The 23868-nt window shown below is 43.5% G+C and overlaps 1 protein-coding gene across 13 annotated transcripts in view; it reads right to left on the bottom strand.

Annotated features, from left to right (window-relative positions):
* TCF12 (transcription factor 12) overlaps positions 1-23868 on the bottom strand; it is an 807409-nt gene that overhangs the window by 21644 nt on the left and 761897 nt on the right. For all 13 annotated transcript variants that reach the window (XM_033920038.1, XM_033920035.1, XM_033920040.1 and 10 more), the window contains 3 exons: positions 18438-18552; positions 16215-16386; positions 5661-5893 (listed from right to left, as the gene is read on the bottom strand). In XM_033920038.1, the coding sequence (XP_033775929.1) occupies positions 5661-5893; positions 16215-16386; positions 18438-18552 (520 nt within the window). The remainder of the gene's footprint in view (positions 1-5660; positions 5894-16214; positions 16387-18437; positions 18553-23868) is intronic.

Genomic DNA, 23868 nt, shown 5'->3' on the forward strand with positions numbered 1-23868 from the left:
TTTAGATTAAAAAAAAAAAGTCATCATCTTGTTTTGTGGAATTGCTGTCATGAGGGTCTACTCATGAAAAAGGCCACTTGATTTTGTTGCAGTATCTAACTCATTCTACTGTATACAGTCAAACCTCGGTTTACGAGTGCACCAGTTTGCGAGTGTTTTGCAAGACGAGCAAAACATTCGCAAAATCGGTGCCTTGGAAAGCGAGTTTGACTTGATTTACGAGTGCCCCCCCCCTTGCGATCTGGCATCCACCCCAGCGATCCGGTATCCACCCCCTGCTCGAGTTGTGTCCCCCCCCCGGCGATCTTACATGCTCTCCTGAGCACCAAAACGATATCCCTTACCCCGATTGGGCACCGGCCCCAGCACCAACGCTGGGCATCGGCGATCCTTCCTTTTGCTTGTGCTGGGCTGGACTGGGCCTTGAGCATTTGCGCATGCTCAAGGCCTTCTGGTCTCGCTCTCTCCGAGATTCTCAGATTCAGAATGCTCAAGGCCCAGTCCAGCCCAGCACAAGCAAGAGGAAGGATCGCTGATGCACCGCCCAGCCCAGCACAATACGAGCAATTTGGTTTACGAGCATACTTCTGGAACGAAATATGGTCGTAAATCAAGGTTCCACTATATTTAGAGCATAAGAGTTGCCGCTGCTGGGTCAGACCAGTGGTCCATCGTGCCCAGCAGTTCGCTCATGCGGTGGCCCTTAGGTCAAAGACCAGTGCCCTATTTGAGTCTAGCCTTACCTGCGTATGTTCTGTTCCAGCAGGAACTTATCCAACCTTTTCTTAAATCCCTGAAGGGTGCTTTCCCCTATAACAGCCTCTGGGAGAGCATTCCAGACCTCCACCACTCTCTGGGTGAAGAAGAACTTCCTTATGTTTGTACAGAATCTTTTCCCTTCTAACTTAAGCGAGTGCCTTCTCGTTCTCTTCACCTTGGAGAAGGTGAACAATCTCCCTTTCTCTACTAAGTCAATTCCCTTCAATATCTTGAATGTTTCGATCATGTTCCCTCTCAGTCTCCTGTTTTCAAGGGAGAAAAGGCCCAGTTTCTCTAGCCTCTCATTGTACGGCAACTCCTCCAGCCCCTTAACCATTTTTGTCACTCTTCTCTGGACCCTTTCGAGTAGTACTATGTCCTTTTTCATGTACAGCAACCAGTGTTGGATGCAGTATTCCAGGTGGGGGGGCATATCATGGCCCGGTACAATGGCATGATAACCTTTTCAGATCTGTTTGTGATCCCCTTCTTAATCATTCCTAGCATTCTGTTTGCCCTCTTCGCCACTGCTGTGCATTGCGAGGACGGTTTCATTGACTTGTCTACAAGTACTCCCAAGTCTTTTTCCTGTGGGTTCTCTCCGAGTATAGCACCGGACATATTGCTGCATGAATGGTCCATGCTACCCTGGACAGACTACTTTTTATAATCTTTTAACCGCCATTTATATAATAATGATAGCTTTATTTATATTCCTTCATACCTTTTCAGTTCAAGATGGTACACAGTAATAGAAAAGTACAATGTGGATACCATGGGAACAGGTATCAATACAAGTAAAGGGAATAGGGTTCTATTACTCAAATTAACCAAAGAAAAATTATTGTGTAAAGGAAGATAGACAACTTTTTTGGTAACAAAATTCATAGATCTTTAGATTTTTTCATTAACTTGTCCTTTAAAAATGCTTAATCTTTGAGACCATACAATTTGAAGTACATAAAATGATATACAGTAGATCCTGTTTAGGTCAAATCTATAAGATTCAGTAAATATAATTTCTGGTATACTAATGAATTGAGAATGGAAAAACAAAAATTTGGACAACTGGAGATATTCTGGCAGAAGAATAATACAATTCAGGCCAAACATAGAAACATCATGTCAGATAGAGACCAAATGGCCCATCTGATCTGCCCATCCGCGGTAACAATTATCTCTTCCTCTCTCTAAGAGATCCCACCTGCCTATCCCAGGCTTTCTTGAATTCAGACACAGTCTAGGTCACCACCTCTACCCTTTCTGTAAAAAAGCATTTCCTTAGATTACTCCGGAGCCTATCATCTCTTAACTTCATCCTATGCGCTCTCATTCCAGAGTTTTCTTTCAAATGAAAGAGACTTGACTCATGCACATTTACATTACGTAGGTATTTAAACGTCTCTATATCTCCCCTCTCCCACCTTTCCTCCAAAGTATATAGATTGAGATCTTTAATTCTGTCTCCATTCGCCTTATGATGAAGACCATGCACCATTTTAGTAGCCTTCCTTTGGACTGACTCCATCCTTTTTATATCTTTTTGAAGGTGAGGCCTCCAGAATTATACACAATATTCTAAATGAGGTCTCACTAGAGTCCTATACAAAGGCATCAATACCTCCTTTTTCCTACTGGCCATAACTCTCCCTATGCAACCTAGCATCTTTCTAGCTTTTGCCGTCGCCTTTTCAACCTGTTTGGCAACCTTAAGATCATCACATACAATCACACCCAAGCCCCGTTCTTCCATCGTGCGCATATGTTCTTCACCCCCTACACTGTACCGTTCCCATGGGTTTTAGCAGCCTAAATGCATGACCTTGCATTTCTTAGCATTAAATTTTAGCTGCCAAATTTCAGACCATTCTTCAAGCTTCGCCAAGTCTTTCTTCATGTTATTCACACCATCCGACGTGTCTACTCTATTGCAGATTTTGGTATCATCCGCAAAGAGGCAAATTTTACCCGACAACCCTTCAGCAACATCATTTATAAAAATGTTAAAAAGAACAGGCCCAAGAACAGAACCTTGAGGCAAACCACTGGTAACATCCCTTTCCTCAGAGCGATCTCCATTGATCACTACCCTCTGTCGCCTTCCACTCAACCAGTTCTTGACCCGGCCCATCACTTTGGGACCCATCCCGAGGGCACTCAGTTTATTTATTAGATGTCTGTGTGAAACACTGTCAAAGGCTTTGCTAAAATCTAAAATACACCACATCTAGCGCAATCCCTCTATCTGGTCAGCCAAAGAAATGGATCAGATTTGTCTGACAAGACCTATCTCTAGTGAATCCATGTTGGAAAATGGCAATAAAAACCCCTATAAATTGCATATCTTAGGGGTTTAAAAAATGTATTATGCCTCTGAAATACATACAGTTAATTGCAATTTTAGGAAATTGTTTCAACTTGTGCACAAATTAATAACTACCCCTTTTAGGTGATTCTGTGTGCGAACATCAGCCTTCTGCTCAGAATTTGACTATTTTAAAAAAATTATTACTATACGACAAGATCTTGATAAAACTTTAATTTCAACTAAACACAATATGTACCAATCAGATATCTATTACTCCGGAATTAGAGCCGATTAAACATGGGATACAATTACAGTTATTACTACTGAAGACTTAGGGCTCCTTTTATCAAGGCGCGCTACAGGGGTTAGCGCGTCGGACTTTTCATCACGCACTAACCCCTGCGGCAAGACAAAAAATTAATGCTTCGTCAATGGAGGCGTTAGCGGCTAGCGCGGCAGGCGGTTTAACGCTCGGTATTCCGACCGTTAAATCCCTACCTCACCTTGATAAAAGGAGCCCCTAGCTCCTTTAGTAAAGAGTTTATCTACACGTACTTGTGCTTTGGATACATATATGTCCTTCATTTCTTTTCTCCAAATTTATTCTATAATTTGTTAATGGAAGGTTCTTTATCTATAGAATTGGGCTGTATTGTTATTTATCCTATTCCCAAACAAAACGGTGATTTGTCCCAGGCATCCAGTTTCAGGCCTATTGCTTCTTATGACCAAGATATTAGAATTTTTAGTGACAGACCAAGTTTCTTGTCTGCATTCTATACAATTTGGGTTTCGCCCTAAGCCTAGCACTGAGTTGCTGTTATTAACATTAACAACTAAAGTTAAGGTTGTCAATCTATCCTACTACAATTTGATATTAGTTGATCATTCTTTGCTACTTAATATGTTGAGTGAGTTGGGTATAGGCAGATCAGTTTTCAATTGGTTTAAAGAACTATTAACCAACCAGAATTACTGCGTACTGAAGAACAGGGATTCTTCCCAGAATCTTTTTGCGGACTTCCACAGGGTTCATCAATTTCTCTTATGCTTTTTAACATCTTTATGAGCTCTTTGCAAACAGTGCATTTATCTGATGAAAATTGCACGTTGTCTTATGTTGATATTTCTTTGTTACTTCCACAAAGGGGGCTCAATGCTCATAAGTCCACATTAAAATCCAGTGTGGCATTGAAGTGCAAGTCTATTTTACGATTTCAAAATGATGAATGATGCTCAAAAAGTTTACATGCAAATGAGGTTCACAGAAATTCTATTAAACCGGTCGTTGGAGAAAGCGACCGACACGTGCACAGAATAATTCTCGGAAAGAGACAAATGTGCTCACGTGCCAGGGAAAGTTACATCATAGGCACACATGAGCATCAATCATAGGTATGCCATACCCCCTGTTTTACTAAAGTGCGCTATGTGTTTTAGCACGCGCTAACTGCTAACGCGTCCACAGACTAATAATAATAATAATTTTATTCTTATATACCGCCATGCCCATCGAGTTCTAGGCGGTTCACAACAATTACATTAGGATCCGCATTGATATGCCGATTTACAAACAATGTATTGGATTTACAACACCTTCCGCCGAACATGGCTGAAGAAGCAGAAGTGGGAAGGAGAGAAGCGTGCATGCGTTAGCGTTTAGCGTGTGGTTAGCGCATGCTAACATTAAGCACGCGCTAAAACGTTTAGAACACCTTTGTAAAAGGAGCCCTTACTGTAGCGCATCATAGGAGCACGTCATAAGTGCCCTTGAAGGGGGGATGGAGAACTACCAGCAAACCATGCAAATGTGAAAACGCAAGATATATGCTTTTTTCCTACACTGATGAATGTATCCTGTATTTTTTTTTTTAACTTCCACCTCTCGTCCAATTGGAAGCCCCAGACCTGCCTGCATATGCTTTTAACACATGCAATTCAATGCTACGGCACCTCCAGACCTGCCAGCAATTTTGGAGCATTATATTCTATGGACGTGTTAGCATTTAGCCTTAGTAAAAGGACCCCTAAATGTTAAAGTCTTCTTTGTTTTATCTAGCAGCATCTCTTTGGAACTTGTTACACCTCTTTCTATTTGCTCTCAAAAGAATTATTATCTTTTTAGGAAGGTTCTGAAAACTTTATTTGAAAAACATATTTTAAGGAAATGATAATACATAGGTTTGGATTTCTTTCTTTTTTTGCATTTCTTTTTCTGATGATCCATATTGTAAATTATCATTTAAGTGTTATTTTCCTGGATTTGAACTTTGAGGTAGTGGCAACCTTTAAGAATTAATATGTGCACATATGCCACTATTGTAAACATTTATGTGCACAATCAGCATGTAATTGTTAGCAGCCTATGAAACAGAATTGCTTCTGTAGTGACAAAGTTTATGCACTCTGTACAGCTGGGTTATCGCAGTACTTTGAAAAACCCAAATTAACTTACTGTGAAAGACTCATTTGGAATGACCAGAATAAGCCTTGAAGTCCATGATGGCCTCTCTTTCCAATCTCCTAATGTTTTAAAGTGAGAGATGTTCATGGTATTACCAACTAATGACAGACCAAAGGCAAAACTACTAACCTCTAACTTGTTGTTCTAGATTTAGAATGACAGCTACAGCCTGGTGAAGAATAAGCAGTTTCGTCTGTGGTTTTTCACTCTTCAAATGAAGCTGACACATGCGGCCCAGTTCCTTAAATGCTTCATTAATATCTCGAACACGTAGGCGCTCTCTGGCATTGTTGGCCATTCTCCTTTCCTTTTCCCTTTCCAATTTCTGTTCCGGGTTCAGATCTTCGTCTTCATTAGTGCTACTGGTAAATCAAATGGAGCAATGTCAGAATCACATCTATACTGTTAAACCCAGAAGGAAGACAACAGGCAAAGAGAGCCACCATGCAATTGGATATCAACAAATAATGAGCAAAAAAATCCACCTTAATAACAATCACTTTATTGAAAGACTGTAGATAAAGCAAGCAAGGACAACAGCTGATCCCTGACAAAAGTCTCATAAGTGCTTCCTGTTCATACTTTCTTCCATGACTAACGGCCTCTTTTACAAAGCTGCGCTAGCAGCCCCAAAGCCCATAGAGATTTAAAGGGCTTCGGGGCTGTTGCCACGCGGCAGCCACTAATGTGGCTTTGTAAAAGAGGTCATAAATATTCAGGTGAGTGGCTTCTGTACCAGGACCAGATTTAAAATTATGGCACTCAGAAGCAGAGAACTGGCAGGAATCTTCCAAAGACTGGACAGTGGGAAATCCAGAGCCCTATTTTCAGAATTTGGTGCCCTAATACATGCTTGTGTTGTCTTTGCCTAAATCTAGTCCAGTTCAGTACTGTATCTCCAAATATTCAGCTATAAGAGAAGACAGGCTTAATATTCAGTCGACAGTTGCCAGCTTTATTCCTAGACTAGCTTTATAGCCCGTTATATTAACGGGTGCTAGAATATATGTGTGTGTGTCTGTCTTTATTTCTTTCTCTCTCTGGTTATGTTCAGCCTTTAGGTATGTCAACTGTATCGAACTACCAGGAGATTGTTCCCCCCACCTCTCCCCACTTCCCTTCCCCTTTCTATTTCCTTCCCTTTGCTCCCTTTTATTTATCTGCCCCCCTCCCTCCTTACCATTTTTAGTTCATCAGTCTTTCTTATATTATATATATTATCTATATATATAAAATCGGAGGTGTGTATGTGTGTATGTATGAATGTGCCGCAATCACGCAAAAACGGCTTGACCGCTTTGAACGAAACTTGGTATGCAGATCCCTCACTACCTGGGGTGATATGTTCTGGGGGTCTCGCGGCCCACAACTCTATGTTGCTTGCTCAAGGGTGGGTTCACCCAAGAATTTATATGTTCATGCTCCAGGAGGTGAAACTAAAAATGTTGTTTATAATCAAGTTTTGCGTTAGTTGTATTGTATTCATTTTGTCAAATATTTCACATTATAATTTGAATATTGTACTTTTTATTAAGCTGTAAAAAAATAATTTCATTCACCACTATAAAGTATCTTTATTTGAATCCATTTACAGTGTTATTGCTATAATTAAATACCCGTGCAACGCCGGGGCATCAGCTAGTATATTATATATATATATATATATATAATATTATATATTTTATATATATATATAATTTTATTCTTTATCTTTCACTGTCTGCAAGTTTTATCAAATTGCATACATTATTATTTATTGTAGAGAATGACACGGTGAAAAAATTGGTCCCCGTCACCGCCCCGTCCCCGTCTCACCATCCCCGTCACCGCCCCGTCCCCGTCTCACCATCCCCATCACCGCCCCGTCCCCGTCTCACCATCCTCTTCACCGCCCCGTCACCGCCACTGCACCCCATTCACCGCCCCGTCACCGCCACTGCAATCCCATTCACTTTTCTTTATTTACGTATAAAGGAAACATTCTTTAAAACTTTAAAACTTAGTTAAATATTAGTTAATAACTATACAAAAACAAAACACGCAGAGAAAAAATTAATTAATAAAAATTCTCAAAACTGACACATTTTGATCACTAAATTTAAAATAGTTATTTTTCATACAGTTTTTCAATCACTAATCTTCCACCACCCCTGGGGCTAGCAATGCAAAAACAAACACGACATGTACTTTAAATGCTGCCGTGATTAGCATAGTGACCGCGGCTACGGCTGCAAGTCTCCCCTCCCCCCAGCGATCACGGCAGGAGGGCACCCAACCCCTCCTGTAGACCCCCCCAACGGCCCTCCCGACAATCGCAGCAGAAGGGTACCCAACCCCTCCTGCCGGTCCTCCCAATGGCCTCCCCTAAGATCGCCGGCAGGAGGGTACCCAACCCCTCCTGCTTGACCCCCCCCCCCAACGAACCCTCCCACCCCGGAACCCCCTTAGTCTTACTTTCCAAGTTGGACCGGACGGCTCCTCACACGTATGGCCAGCAGGCTTGCCTCCGTCCAAATGAGGCGGGCCCGCCCCTACCCTGCCCAACCCACAGGATCCTAGGGCCTGATTGGTCTAGGCACCTAAAGCCACTCCCGCTATAGGAGGGGCCTTAGGTGCTTGGGCCAATCAGGCCCTAGGATCCTGTGGGTTAGGCAGGGGAGGGGAGGGGCGGGCCCGCCTCATTTGGACGGAGGCAGGCCTGCTGGCCAGACGAGCGAGGAGCTGTCCGGTCCAACTTGGAAAGTAAGACTAAGGGGGTCCGGGGTGGGAGGGTTCGTTGGGGGGGGGTCCAGCAGGAGGGGTTGGGTACCCTCCTGCCGGCGATCTTAGGGGAGGCCATTGGGAGGCAGGGGAGGGGAGGGGCGGGCCCGCCTCATTTGGACGGAGGCAGGCCTGCTGGCCAGACGAGCGAGGAGCTGTCCGGTCCAACTTGGAAAGTAAGACTAAGGGGGTTCCGGGGTGGGAGGGTTCGTTGGGGGGGGGTCCAGCAGGAGGGGTTGGGTACCCTCCTGCCGGCGATCTTAGGGGAGGCCATTGGGAGGACCGGCAGGAGGGGTTGGGTACCCTTCTGCTGCGATTGGCAGGAAGGGTTGATCTGACAAATGAGGAGCACGGTGAAACACAGGTAAATAGCGGTTCCTAGAAGGGGTACATTGGCCCGCGGGGACAAACCTGTTCACCGTTTCCGCGGTCGGTGAATGGCCTTGTCCCCGTCATCGCAGCGACTGCTAGTTTTCTTCCCCGTTTTCGGCGGTGACCCGCGGCTTAAATGCGGTGGCCGCGGGTAAACCGTCACCGTGTCATTCTCTAATTTATTGGTCTTACTATTTTATATTGCTTTGATTTTACTTTTTTTTATTTTTAGCATTTATTTAGTTTTCCCAGTCTACATATAAGTAACACAACATCTTATCCTAGTCACAGCCATTTGGCCAGGGATTTGCTAAGTCGTGCCTGCTTTTTCAATGTTATGTCATGAAGCAGTTTTTACTTTTGTTTGGTTTTGACCTTCATTTTTCCTCCTTTTATTTTCTTCATTCATTTTTACTCCGGGTCCATTTTACCAATATTTTCAAACCTTCAGTCCACTTTGTAGCACAGCCAATAGCAGATTTCACGTTTCCCACCTGATAATTTTTCTAAAGTTTTGCACTGTTTTTTTAAATTTTTTTATTCACCGTTCCCTTTGACTACCCTCAAGTGGTGTAACAATATGCATAATTTGTACTTATGTGCACAACTTTTAAGACTTTTGTTGTTTCGCAGTTTCTGTATTGTCATGTGACCTCTTTACTTGGTGTACAGGGCTCACAGTATATGAGCTGCCTTCACTTGCATTTTGTGCTGCTCCGTGTGCTGCTGCTTGACTACTGCAAGGTAGGGCTCCTGTGGCTCCTCTTGTTTTCACTGGTGTAACGGTCGCTGTAGTTCAACAGTTAACGGGATTGGCAACTAATCACAGCGGTGGATTTGCAAAAATAACTCCGGCAAGGGAGCCGGCTAACTGGCAGTTCAATTCGGAGCTTCGGTGCGGCCTGCTCCCTTCGTGCCATGCCGTATTATATTTTTTAGTTGAAAGACGCGGCGGCGGCTCCTCTCATGATCCCCACGGCAGGGATCATGAGAGGAGCCTTCGCCGCGTCTTTCAACTTAAAAATACAATACGGCAAGGTGAGCAGGGAGCAGGCCATACCGAACAACAGGACGAAAAACACAACCCTAAGCGCGCATGCTGCACTCCTACCTGCGGGACCCTACAGCGCATGGAAAACGGAACACGCATGCGCAGCTAGTGTTTTATTATATTAGATATTCAATGCTGAGGCATATCTGGGCACCAGCATTTAATATCCGGGAATACTTGGTCAGATAAAACCTAGCCAGTTAAGTATGATAGTCAGCACTTAAGTTCTGAATCTCTGCACTTAACTGGCTAAATGCCAACTGTGCTCCTAGAATGCCCACAAAACAGCCAGCTTCAGCTTAGGGCAATGGTCAGACCACACTTGGAATACTGCGTCCAACATTGGTCTCCCTACCTAAAGAAGGATATAAAACTGCTGGAGAGGGTGCAGAGACGAGCGACTAAACTGGTGAAGGGTATGGAGAAACTGGAATACGAGGATAGACTTATAACACTAGGATTGTTCTCCCTTGAGAAAAGGAGACTGCGTGGGGATATGATCGAGACCTTCAAAATACTGAAAGGAATCGACAAAATAGAGCAGAGAAGATTATTTACATTGTCCAATTTGACACGGACTAGAGGACATGTAATGAAGCTAAGGGGGGACAGGTTCAGGACTAATGTCAGGAAGTTCTGCTTCACTCAGAGAGTGGTTGACACCTGGAATGCCCTCCCAGAGGAGATTATTGCGGAATCGACCGTCCTAGGCTTCAAGAGCAAACTAGATGCATATCTCCTTAAGAGAGGCATATAAAGATATGGTGGACTATAAATTACGCCAGGTGTACACCTGGCAGGGCCTCCGAGTGTGCGGATCGCCGGACTGAAGGTCTGATCCGGAGATGGCAGTTCTTATGTTCTTACTAATTGGGTATTTTCCATGCCACAATCCGGTTAAGTGCTGTTGAATATGCACAGCTAGGCCTGGACAAGCAATTTAAACAAAAAATGCAGAGTGGAAAAGCCACAAATTACCACGATGAAAGCAGGAGTAAAAAATAAAATCACTTTATCAAAATACTATATGAAACAAGGCAGCAAAATCCAGATGAGTGGATATACTAAGAACCCAACACGGTCCGTGTTTCAGCAGCCTATACTTTCCTCAGGAGTCCTTGTATGAAGTTTACAAGTTTATTAAAATTTGATTCATCGCTTTACATAAAATTCTAAGTGATTTACAATTAAAATGAGGGGGAAACAAGTAATATATAACATAACACACAATTGCAGGAAGATAATCAACTGCTTAATGTATCAGCATTGCTGGAACTTTCTGCTTGAGAGACCGCATCGGAGGCAGCATTACTTATTCCAGCAGCCCTTGCACCAGATAAAAACTGGTTGCTTCGGCTCTTCTTTAATAATAAGCAGAAACTTTCTTGGCTATAAAATATTAATGTTTCCAGATTTGGCGTGGGACACACAAAAAAGGAGACGTGAATTTCTTATGTTAAAGCCAGGGGTTATCTCTCTTGGAGAGACATTTTTTCTTCGTCATCCATGTAAATGTATAATACATTATCGTATGAAAAAATATGTTTTCTTTGAACCTTTCCAACTGACAGCCTTCCTGGCGGGAGCTCGAATGGATGAAGAGAAACTTTGAGTGCAGTTTGAATATTAAGGGATATCCTCTCTCAGCCGAGGGACCTTATTTTCCTTATAAATGTCTTATATTATATTGTCTTAACTCGCTGAAGTCAAGCTATGTGTTTTATTTTCTTTTGATAATTTGTATTTGAATAGCAGAGCGCTAATTGTTTGCTTTTCTTCAACTTTCCGTACAAGTGTATACTTGAAATGTAAATTTGAAATCCAATAAATATATAAAATAAAATAAAACCCCACAAAAAACCTAACAAAAGACAGAGACTTCAATTGCAATCTGGAACATAATCTGCACCATATAAAATTGTGTAAATGGGGCAAAAGCCAGGTTGATATGCGTTAATCTGTTAAAATTTAAATAGGTTTGCATATCGACCCCTGATATTTTTTATGCAGCTAAACTTATAGTCAGCATTATGGTTGAAGATCCTTTGCCTCCATCTTTTTAATAGGTATTTCTGTTTCCACAAGAAATGAATGCACTTTAATCTTTTTCTGCAAGCAAAACTGGTTAACTTCCAACTATGTCACAAAAGAGTACCAAATAATGTGTTCTTATTTAATCTCACCTAATAACTATGTCGTCCCTTATCGTGTTGAATTTCCTGGTGAAGACAGAAATTCTCTATATGGAACCATCAGGGTTCTCCAGTCATTGACATCAAAATGGCAATGAATAAATGTTTGGGACAGGCTGCAGTGGGGGAGAGGCCAAGCAAGTGATCTGTGGAAGAAGATCTCTCTTGGAAATAGAGCCTGGGAAATGGAGGCCAGAGACAGTAGAAAATGACACGATAACAAAATTCATCACCGTTCCCATCTTGTGGCTAACTGGGGAAAAAAAAATCCTGTGTCATTCTTTAGTGTCTATCTCAACCTCAGTCCTTCTTCACCAGCATTCTTCAATGCACGGCTGGGCCCATTCATATTCTGATTCTTATGTGAGCCAAGTATAGGACAGTCAAGCCATTGTGACATCACTGATGAGGTTGGCTCTTATTGGTGGAATAAAGCATTATGACATCACAATATCTGCTCTGGATACCACAGACTGTCACTCCTTAGTGTCTATCGCAACCTCAGTCCTTCTATACCAGCATTCTTCAATGCAAGGCTTGAGGGTCAGTGGCTGGACCCATTCATATTCTAATTCTACCCTCTCTCCTTAAAGAATGACATGGAGATGGTTTCCCGTGGTTATCTGTGGGACAGTGATGAATTTTGCCACCGTGTCATTCTCTAATTTCCCAGCTGGATCCACAATAGATAAGATTGAACCTTTCAGCACAATGGATGTGGTCTTCAAGTTTTAGTTAGCCCACCTCCAACTTTGGAGGTGCAATGAAGCCATTTTGAAATAGCTGTCCGACACTGAAGAATATGGTGATTAACAAAACGCTTGTTGCCCTTTTTCTAGTTAGCACATTCCTTTGGTTTAAGGGTATCCTTTAGTCATGCTCCTCAAATTTATAAGGAATTTTGCATTGATTCTAAGAAATATGTTAGCTTTAGATGAAACGTTGATGCAGCCATTCACCACACACAGCTTGTTTATACTTGGTGCATATTTCACAAGAAATACACTTTAGAAAAACAAATCCATGTCCTTCTCTGAGGCTCCTTTATATCGCTGCAGCATTGTGTAAAGAGCAAGCTACAAAAAGCATTTCAAAGGAACAGTCAGCTTCGAAAATTGCCTTTAAAAATCTATGACCCCACTGCTTACTCACTGTGTTTCATTTAGCTGATTACATTACAACAACAACATTCTCATTACCCAGGGCAGATGTTATCACACGAGAGAATGCTAAACATAATCTTAATAGAAATCACAGCTTAACAGTCATCAGGCCAATATTGAGCCACTGTGGTCAGTTTTTGAAACACTGGCTGCAGCAGTCAAAAAAAATCCCGATATTTCAGCACCACTATCCAGAGCACCAGAACTTATTACGACAGTGGCAAATATTCTGCTATCCAGATAACTCAGGATAGCCTTCTATGTATCTTAAGTTATCTGGATAACAGATTGAATATCCAGAGACCATACATGCTTTGCCCCAGCATAATCTGTGTACAATTCTGGAGGCTGCATCTTCAAAAAGATATAAAAAGGATGGAGTCGGTCCAGAGGAAGGTTACTAAAATGGTGTGTGGGCTTCGTGATAAGGCATATGGGGACAGACTTAAAGATCTCAATCTGTATACTTTGGAGGAAAGGCGGGAGAGGGGAGATATGATAGAGACGTTTAAATACCTACGTAATGTAAATGTGCATGAGTCAAGTCTCTTTCATTTGAAAGGAAACTCTGCAATGAGAGGGCATAGGATGAAGTTAAGAGGCGACAGGCTCCGGAGTAATCTGAGGAAATACTTTTTTTACAGAAAGGGTAGTAGATGCATGGAAGAGTCTCCTGGAAGAGGTGGTAGAAGCAGAGACTGTGTCTGAATTCAAGAGTTCCTGGGATAGGCACGTGGGATCTCTCAGAGAGAGAAAGAGATAATGGTTACTGCAGATGGTCAGACTAGAGGGGCCATTTGGCCTTTATCTGCCATCATGTTTCTATGTAAAGTGTCGAGGATATTCAGAGCCACTGTCTAGATTAGGGGTGGGCAATGAGAGCCGGAATCCAGTCGGGTTTTTAGGATTTCCCCAATGAATATGCATGAGATCTATTTGCATGTGCTGCCTCCATTGTTTGCAAATGGATCTCATGCATATTCATTGGGGAAATCCTAAAAACCCGACTGGATTCCAGCCCTCGTTGCCCATCCCTGGTCTAGATAGTACCTTTGAATATTCCGGTCAGCAGCATTTATTCTGGTAACAGGCACTGTTATCCAGACACATACTGCAGAATATTGACATGCATATCTCTTAATAATTGTTTATTGAGAGCTTCTATACCGCTACTAATGACTGGGAAGTCAGTTTAGAGCGGTTTACATTAACTTCTGTAAAGGTGTTATAAAACAATACAATAAACATCGCTGTCTCCAACTAGAAAGTACATGAACCCCAGCCCGACCAACTTTTCCGTCGCATTGTCCCGAACAGTATAAAGCAAATACCTACCGCGTGTGGATACCTGCACTGACACTCTTATCGCGAGACTACAACTGCGAGATCAACCCCAGAATACAAAGCGTTGTCACATTGCGCTCTTTTCCTAAATGATATGACTAAGATGTTGACGCTTGTACCTGTCGGCGGGCCAGCTTAAGTGAAAATGTGGAATTGTTCGGCAGGCCAAATTTTACTACACCGTGGGCCACATTTGGCCCGCGGGCCACAGTTTGACATGTCTGCAGTACGTTATTCCTTTCATACCTACTGGAGAAGAATGCATCATAGCCTTAGCATCCTAACGTCTGTACATCAAACATACAGGAAGCCTATGTTTAGGGGCTGCCGGGATTTGGGTATTGCAGAGGTTTTATTTCAAACCTCCAGGGAAGACTAAGTTGCATGTTTCTTGGGCCATCTCTGCTAGCAAAGCAGAGTGTTGAAAGACCTTGAAAGTGGATCCCCTATCAAAAGGAGCTAGGTCATTAAAAGTAAAGTTTGGATGACTTTGGTAACCCTGTCATTCTCCCTCTCCTACAATTCTGTTCCGTGTCTCCCTTTTAAGAGGATCATTTTATAAAGGACTTGAGCATGTAAAGACAAAATAGGCTCCTATATGCACCTACCAAACAACTGGGTAGTTAGCCATTGCATCCCCCAGTCATTTTACTCACTAAGGATGGGTACTCCTTTACCAACGGATATTGGATAGATGGCTGAATTGACCAGAGGCTGGCTACTTGACACAAATGCCACTGTGGGATTTGAACTCAGGACATGGGTACAATAGGCAAGTGACCTATCAATTGCACCAAGGGATCGGTATTTTACTTGCTTAAGTGGGAACTTATAAAATTGCCTGGGGCACACAAACATAGCACCACTCATATACTATTCTTAGAGGCAGAAAATAGGCAGAGTGGGGGTGGGCTTAGCGCTTATGATCTTAAGGTGGCCAAACAGGTTGAAAAGGTAACAGCGAAAGCTAGAAGGATGCTAGAATGCATAGGGAGAGATATGGACAGTAGAAAAAGGAGGTATTGATGCCCCTATATAAGGCTCTGTATTTAGAATATTGTGTACAATTCTGGAAACCACCCCTTTAAAAAATATATAAAAAGAATGGAGTTGGTCCAGAGAGAGGCTACTAAAATGGTGTGTGATCTTTGTTATAAGGTGTAGGGGGACAGACTTAAAGATTTCAATATGTATACTTTGGAGGAAAGGAAGGAGAGGGGAGATATGATAGAGACGTTTAAATATCTATGTGGCATAAATGCACATGAGTCGAGTCTCTTTCATTTGAAAGGAAGCTCTGGAATGAGAGGGCAAAGGATGAAGTTAAGAGGTGATAGGCTCAGGAATAATCTAAGGAAATACTTTTTTACAGAAAGGGTGGTAGATGCATGGAACAGTCTCCCAGTAGAGGTGGTGGAGATAAAGACTGTGTCTGAATTCAAGAAAGCATGGGATAGGCATGTGGGATCTCTTAGGGAGAGGAGGAGATAGTGGATGCATGTGTGCACTTACTTTCCCTGAGGTAACTTTATTTAAAAGCACATAGCTGCATATAGTGCTTTCCAAAAACAGGCGCAACATATGCACTTATGTAGTTCTTCTGATTAAGTGGCTAGTTATAAAATTACCTTTCACAAGACCAATCAATGATTCTACAATTATGATGTCTAATTACATTTTCTCTTTCCAGCCCCATATATTAAACGCAGATCAAATCTTTTTAGTTATGCTGAACCACTCTAAATTAAAAAAAGAGCTTCTTACAAAACCTAGCAGTCATATTTTTCTTAGAAGAAATTACCATGTTCTTGTTCTAGATGTAATTTTTAAATCCTTTTGGGACGATTCATCATCTGACTTCATATCATCGGATAAGTCAGGGTCATGTGCGTTTTCATCCTTCTCTTTCCGTTCTAATTTGACGTCTTCTGGACTGGACACCCCGGGCTGGCTCGACAAACCACTTGACAATGCTTCAAATAAAACAAAGTCAAGCAAAAGGATAAAAATGCAGATTACATGATTCAGAGGCAGGTAAATATGTTAATCACTGAAAAGGGTAAATAGCTTTATTGACATGTAGAAAACCCTACATCACCGTTACTCCACAGATCTCTATTTGCCAGTGAATTAGTTGTTGCTCATATTCACTCTTGTTCTTTCTCCAGAGAGTGTGGAGTAATGGTTAGAGCTACAGCCTCAGCACCTTGAGGTTGTGGCTAGAGAATGACACGGGGAAAAAAATCTGTCCCCGTCACCGCCCCGTCACCGGCCCACCATCCTCTGCACCGCCCCGTCACCGCCGATCCCTTCACCGCCCCGTCACCGCCATCCCTTTCACCGCCCCGTCACCGCCACTGCCATCCCATTCACCGCCCCGTCACCGTCCCCGCTGCATCCATATAAGCCTTTTTCCTTTCACTCCCTCCTTCCAATTTGAGCCGGGAACACTAGCGATCGCACGGTCCCCGCGGCCACTACCTGCCTGCCCGGTCGATCCTGGTGTTTGGCCGGCTCTCTCCCTTCTCCTCACCTTGGTTTGTGGGTTTTCTTTTTCGGCAACCTGCGCGCTTTCCCAGGGAGCCGCACACGCGCGGCTGCTCAGTGTTCGATCTTCTGCTCTGCTGCAACTTCCTGTTTCCGGTTGCGTCAGAGCAGAAGATCGAGGCTGAGCAGCGGCGGGTGTGCGCGGCTCTCTGGTAGCGTGCGGGTCACCGAGGAGGAGGATCTGCGGACTGGGGTGAGGAGAGGGGAGAGAGCTGGCTGGACACTGGAATCGATTGGGCGGGCGGGTGTGAGCTGCGGGGACCGCGCGATCCTTCATGCCTCACTGCGGGGGACAAGACCATTCACCGCCCCGCGGGCGGTGAATGGCCTTGTCCCCGTCGCCGCAGCGACTGCTAGTTTTCTTCCCCGTTTTCGGTGGGTGACCCGCGGCTAAAATGTGGTGGCCGCGGGTAAACCGCCACCGTGTCATTCTCTAGTTGTGGCTTCAAATCCCACACTGTTCCCTGTGACCCTTGGCAAGTCACTTGATCCACCATTGCCCCAGGTAGATTGTGAGCCCACTGGGACAGACATGGAAAATGCTTGAAGTACACTTCTCCCTCCGTATTCGCTGCGATAGGGGATTAACAGAACCGCAAATACAGAAAAACTGCAAATAATTTTTTCATATGTTATTTGCTGTTTTCTGTTAAAAACCTTTATCAATATGGTGAATCTGTGAATAACATGGTGGGAGACCTGGCCTGTTCCTGAAGGAGAGGCAAAACACGCGGAAGAAAGTGCTGGGAATCAACGGTTTCTCTAAGCAAGCCGATGTAATTTTGGGGAAGGAGCCAGCAAGCTAAAAACCGTGAATAGTCGAAACCGTGAATATGGAGGGAGAAGTGTACCTGTATGTGATCTCTCCATCCTTGCTTTAAGACATGTTCTTGTGAACCAAAATTGTTTGACATATTAATATCTGTGGGTATACAGCAAGTTTTGCAAAATTGGAAATCCGCTTCCTTGTTAAATTTCACTTTCTGGTGGAATTCTATTTGTTTATATAAAAGATATGAGCAATATGCTCTTGATAAAAGGAAAACTAACCATTTAATTCCAACCCGTGCTATTTGGATACCCATTGACAAATACTTACAATCTCTTTAATTCAATGATTTTATATTACCTTATTACTGTACATTTGGATGTTCTGTTTTCTGCAATGTTATATTGTCTAATGCCAATTTCTGTACACTGTTTTTGTTGTATGATGTAATTTTTTTCCTTTACTTTATTACTTAAATAAACAAATTGAACTAAAAAAAAAAAAACTACAAAAAGGCAGTATACAAGTCCCAATCCCTTTCAAAAACTCAGCGTGCCATTGGCTTCTCAGATTGCTCATCTAGGACTAGCCCTAAATAAATTCAGCTTTTTAAAGCTCACGAAAGACACAATGGTCTTCTTGTCCTCTTTTAATATCCTCATTCATAAGCTCACTCTTTCATAAATACTGAATGATGCAGCTGGTTACCTCTGTAGTTGTCTTGCGTTTTATGGTTAAGTTCTGTGCCTGCTGCAGACACCGTGCTGGAGAGGACTGAGTGGTTATTGTTGACACTTGAAGATTCTTCTCGATGATTACCAACCTAATTGAAAATAAATATAATTTTTAATACACTATAGCCTTCCTCCACTAAATAATTTACCAGTAGGTACAGGGTGTTGCAAAATAGATGAAGCTTACATATTTTAAATAAGCCAATGATTATATAGGTATGCCTGAGGGATTTTTAAAGGTTTATTCACCTAAAATGATCAAATGTTGCATTAAAGACAATTACACAATGGCAGCATGGCAAGTTAATTTCCATGTGACCTTTAGATCAGGGGTTCTTAACCCAGTCCTTGGGACATACCCAGCCAGATTTTCAGCATATCCACAATAAATATGCATGAGATAGAATTCCATACAATGGGGGGGAATAAAGCATGCAATTTTTTTCTCATGCATATTCACTGTGGATACCATGATAGCCTAACTGGCTGGGTGTTGAGAACCCTTGCTCTACACCACAGGACAGATGTTCTCAATGCACTCGTATATCTCAGATTGGTACATTCATTGCTATAAATAGTCAGATGGAGACTGGCTTGTACAACTAGTTGTATCTCGCCATTAACTATTATCTAAGAAAGGCCAACATTCTTTTTTTTTGTAAAATTCTAGGGTGTCTGTCCTAGTCCATCACTTCCAATATTCAGCAGAGCATCCTTCAAACTCAGGGCTGAGACCACCCATAACTTTCCTCCTATGAAATAAGTGCTTGACCTTAAAACTGTTTCTAGTTGCAAAAGGTTCACAGTAGAGAATGACATGTCCCCCATCCCCACAGGAACTCAATTTTCCTGTCCTGCCCCTGCCCCATTCCTATAAGCTCTGTCTTAACTGCACAAGCCTTGAACAGTTATGATTTTAAAGTGTTTGAGGCTTGTGCAGATGAGGATGGAGCTTGCAGGAATGGGGCAGGGACAGGAAAAGAACTCGTGAGGATGGGATGGGAAAATGGAGTAGTAGCCTAGCAGTTAGAGCTCGGTTCGAATTCTACTGCTGCTCCTGGTGATTTGGGGCAAGTCACTTAACCCTCTAATTTCTCAGGTACAAAATTAGATTGTAAGTTATGAGCTAAATCTTAATAAATAAAACAAATACCGTATTTTTCACTCCAAAAGAAACACTTTCCCCCCCCCAAAAAAAATTGTGGAAATAAGGGTGCTTCTTATAGAGCGAATACCCAAATCACCCCACCCCCACCCGTCAGTTATCTTATTTTAATTCTGATGCTCTCTAGCGGCAGAGCGGTGTGAAAGGCTGCCTGCCTGGTTGGCTGATACGGCTGCCTCCTCTTCCCTTCTTCCCTTCTCTAGCGGCAGAGTGGCGCACAAGGCTGCCTGCCTGGTCCCAAGCCACTTCGGTTCTTGTGGGAAGTGGTGCAGGACCAGGCAGGTAGCCTTGCATGCCGCTAAAGAGGCAGCCGCTTCTCTACACGAGCAGCAGCTTCCCTGCGTGCCGGGCGCAAGCAGCAGCCATTGGAACCAGAAGCCACTGAGAGTCCTGGCATGGTGGCATGGCCTTAACAAGACAGCGAGTGGCGGTGGCTTCCAGCCTTCAGCTCTCCTCCCTCCCTTCCCCCATGGCAGCACTGGGCGGCACATCCAGACCTCAGCTGCCTCAACCGCCATTCCTCTGACTCCCTTCGCGTTTGCCTCAGGCAGGACATGGCTAATCAGGGCACCAGGAGGAAAATAAAGTATGGGGAGAATTTGGAGGGGGTAGGGGGGCCCTGCCTGCCTGCCTTGGGGGGGGGGGATGAGGAGTACAGGAAGAAGGAAATGAAGCTTGACATGGGGAGGGAACGAGACAGAGCAAAGAAATGCTGAAGGAGGAGGGAGCTTAAGTACAGGGACATGGAATAATGCTGGAAAGGGGAGGAATAAAGAAACAGAGATGTGATACTTAATGGAAGGGGAGGAAATGGTACACATAGATAGTGAAGAAGAGAAGAAAGATTGTGCACATTGGGGGGCCCTGCCTGCCTGCTTGCCTTGGGATGGGGGACCTTGCCTGTCACTAGGCCTGCTTGCCTGTCTGTCACTAGGCCTGCCTGCCCTGTGCCCTGTCTCTGCCTACCACTAGACCACCAGAAGGGGGACAGGGTACAGAGCCTGGCAAGGAGGGTGAACAGGGTGCAGAGCATGGCACGGAGAATTTGGTTCAGATGGGGTTTTTTCTTGCTTCCCTCCTCTAAATCTAGAGTGCGTCTTATGGTCAGGATAGGGGAGAGAGGCGAGCCTTGTGGGACTCCACAGATCAGGTTCCAGGGGGAGGAAGAAGTGCCCTTCATGTTGACTGTGTAGGAGCGGGAGCATAAGAACTTCGAGAACCAGTCAAGGACTGAGGAATTAATGCCTATCTTGGTGAGTTGGTAAAGTAGGATATCATGATGGACGAGATCAAAAGCTGCAGAGAGGTCGAATTGAAGAAGGACGGCAAACTTGTTGCGAGAATGGAGATGTTGAACTTTTGAGATTTAAGGAGGTCAGAAGGGATTCGGTGCTGAAGTTGGGATGGAAGCCGTATCGGTAGGGTAGCAGAATGGTGAATTTTTCAAGGTAGGAAGATAGTTGAGTGGATATGATGGATTCTAGCATCTTGGTAAGGAGAAGAATGTTTGCTAATGGGCGGTAGCTGGAAGGTGTAGAGGGGGTCTAGATCAGGTTTTTTCGGTAGTGGGGTTAAGGAGATATGGCCCATTTCTGGGGAGAATAGACCCGAATGGAGGGCGGAGTTTATGAGAATGGTAAGAGATGAGATGGCCTGAGGGGGAGTGTTCTCGTAAAGATAGGCGGGGAATGGATCCAAGGTACAATTGCAGGATTTCAATTTGAGGCAGAGATTATGGACCAGGGATTCAGAAACAAGAATAAGGGTCAAAATGGTGCCCAATCTGACCACATGACCACTGGAGGGATTAGGCATGACTCTCTTTCCTCCCCTCCCACCACCCAAGGACGTGAAAGAAACAGTATACTTTAAGGGGTAATGCAGTGAACAAAAAGTCCCAGGTTCATGGTGAACCCTCCAAAACCTATTGTACCTACTAACGATGACTCTTGCATAAGGGCTATTGTTATGGTGTACAGGTGGGTACAGTAAATTTTGGGTGGGTTTTGGAGGACTCACCATACCATTGAAACATATCAGTATAATGAGGACTACAATTTTCTCCATTAGTGCCCCCTCTCTTTGGAACAGTATCCCAAATTACTTACGTGAAAAAACAACTCTTGCCAGTTTTAAGGTGTAGTTAAAGACATTTCTCTTCCTTGATGCTTTTGTAACTTAAACTGTCCTTTTAAGGACAACTTAGATTCAAGAAAGATTTCTACCTTCAGTTTCCCCTCCCTTTGTTATTCTTTCCCTTGAGTGTTTTCTTTCTTTCTATCAATTGTAGTTCTAACCCTTCTTCCCTTTTGTTCCCGTTCGTCAATGTCTTATGTCATTTCCCCTGGTTTGTTTTTGTTTAAATTGTATTTTAATTGGCGCATTGTTTTAACGTTTTTGTACACCGTCTAGAAGGCTTGATTGGGTGATATAAGAAATTTTAAATAAACTTGAAATTTGAAACTGTACTAATGTGCCCTTTGTCATCCTTCTCTCCATTTTGTGTCCCAAATTCATGCCTCCCTCCCTCCATACCTCCCACTGACTGGCTGCCTCCTCCCAGCCGCACTTCTCTTTTCAAGGCCGCGAGCAGTGGCTTCAGCAAACGGCTAACCCTGAAGCCTTCTCTCTGATGTCAGAGGGAAGGCTTCTGGATCAGCTGCAGGCTGCATGTAGGAACCACAGCTGCGGCTTTGCAAAGAGAAATGTGGCTGGGAGGAAGGAGCCAGCTAGAGGAGGTAAACATTTGTGGGAGGGAGGCACAAATTTGGGAGCCAGAAGAGAGGGAAGGATGATGCGGGGCATGTTGGGACATGGAAGGAAGGAGGAGGGTCACACTGGGACAAGAAGGGAGGAAGAGGGAGTGCGTTGGGGCACAGTTGATAGGGAGGGAGCAGAAACTTTGGACAAAGGATGGAAGGAAGGAAGAGAGGAGGGAGAGATCATGAACTTGGGACTCAGAATGGAGGGAGGAAGGAAGGAGGGCATGAACTTGGAACATAGGATGGAAGAATGGAGGGAGTGAGGGAGAGATGCTGAGGTGGGGAGGGATTAGAAAGGGAGAATTGTTGGGCATGTGTGTTTGAGTGAGAGGAAAAGAGAGATGGTGCACATGGGGAATTGAAGAAAGTGAATTGTTGGACAAAGGGAGGGAGAGAGAAATATTGCTTACGGTGGTGACAGAGACATGAGGTATAGATGCATGGGGAAGAGGGAGAAATGTTAAATGTGGTGATGGAGAGGGAACGGTGGGTCAGATGAACAAAAGTGTATACCTCCTATCTTTTCTATTTAAACTACAGTACTTTATTTTGAGGACTTGGGTGGATGTCTGAAAATCCCTGTATGCCTGAGCATTGACGTGTTCACTATTAACACTACCACCTGTGGGAGTAATTGTATGATTGAGTTGGTGAAGTGAATAAGAGAAAAAGTATATTGTCAAATGGCTTTTATAGAATAGGCTTCTATCAGATACACAGTAACAGCATGGCACCCTAAGGGCCTGATATACGATGGGTTCCCAAACAGCTTACTGTGACCCAGAGAGCAAAAGACAAAGCACAATAAAGTAAAGGAAGTGATGCTCACCTGACTTTGGGAACAGTCAAATAAACTTTTCTGCAGGAATGCAGATGCTAGTTGAATGAGACAACAAATGTTCTCTTTCCTGTTTTATATTGTAGTTCCTCCCCTTTTCCATCATGTTTCTCTGTTTGTCTTATTATGTACGGTCTTTGTTTTCATCTTGATAAGAGCGACTACTATAGTTAAGGGGCTGGAGGAGTTGCTGTACAATGAGAGATTAGAGAAACTGGGCCTCTTCTCCCTTGAAAAGAGGAGACTGAGAGAGGACATGATCAAAACATTCAAGATAATGAAGGGAATAGACTTAGTAGATAAAGACGAGAGGGCACTCTCTAAAGTTAAAAGGGGGTAGATTCTGTACAAACGTAAGGAAGTTCTTCACCCATAGAGTGGTAGAAATATGGAACGCTCTTCTGGAAGCTGTTATAGGGGAAAACACCCTCCAGGGATTCAAGACAAGGTTAGACAAGTTCCTGCTGAACCGGAACGTACGCAGGTAAGGCTAGACTCAATCAGGGCACTGGTCTTTAACCTAAGGGCCGCCGTGGGAGCGGACAGCTGGACACGTTGGACCACTGGTCTGACCCAGCAGCGGTAATTCTTATTGTTGTAAAACGCGTGGAGGGGCATAATCTAAAGGGACGTCTAAGTC

Source organism: Geotrypetes seraphini, chromosome 14 (genome assembly GCF_902459505.1).
Source record: "Geotrypetes seraphini chromosome 14, aGeoSer1.1, whole genome shotgun sequence".
Lineage (NCBI taxonomy): Eukaryota > Metazoa > Chordata > Amphibia > Gymnophiona > Dermophiidae > Geotrypetes > Geotrypetes seraphini.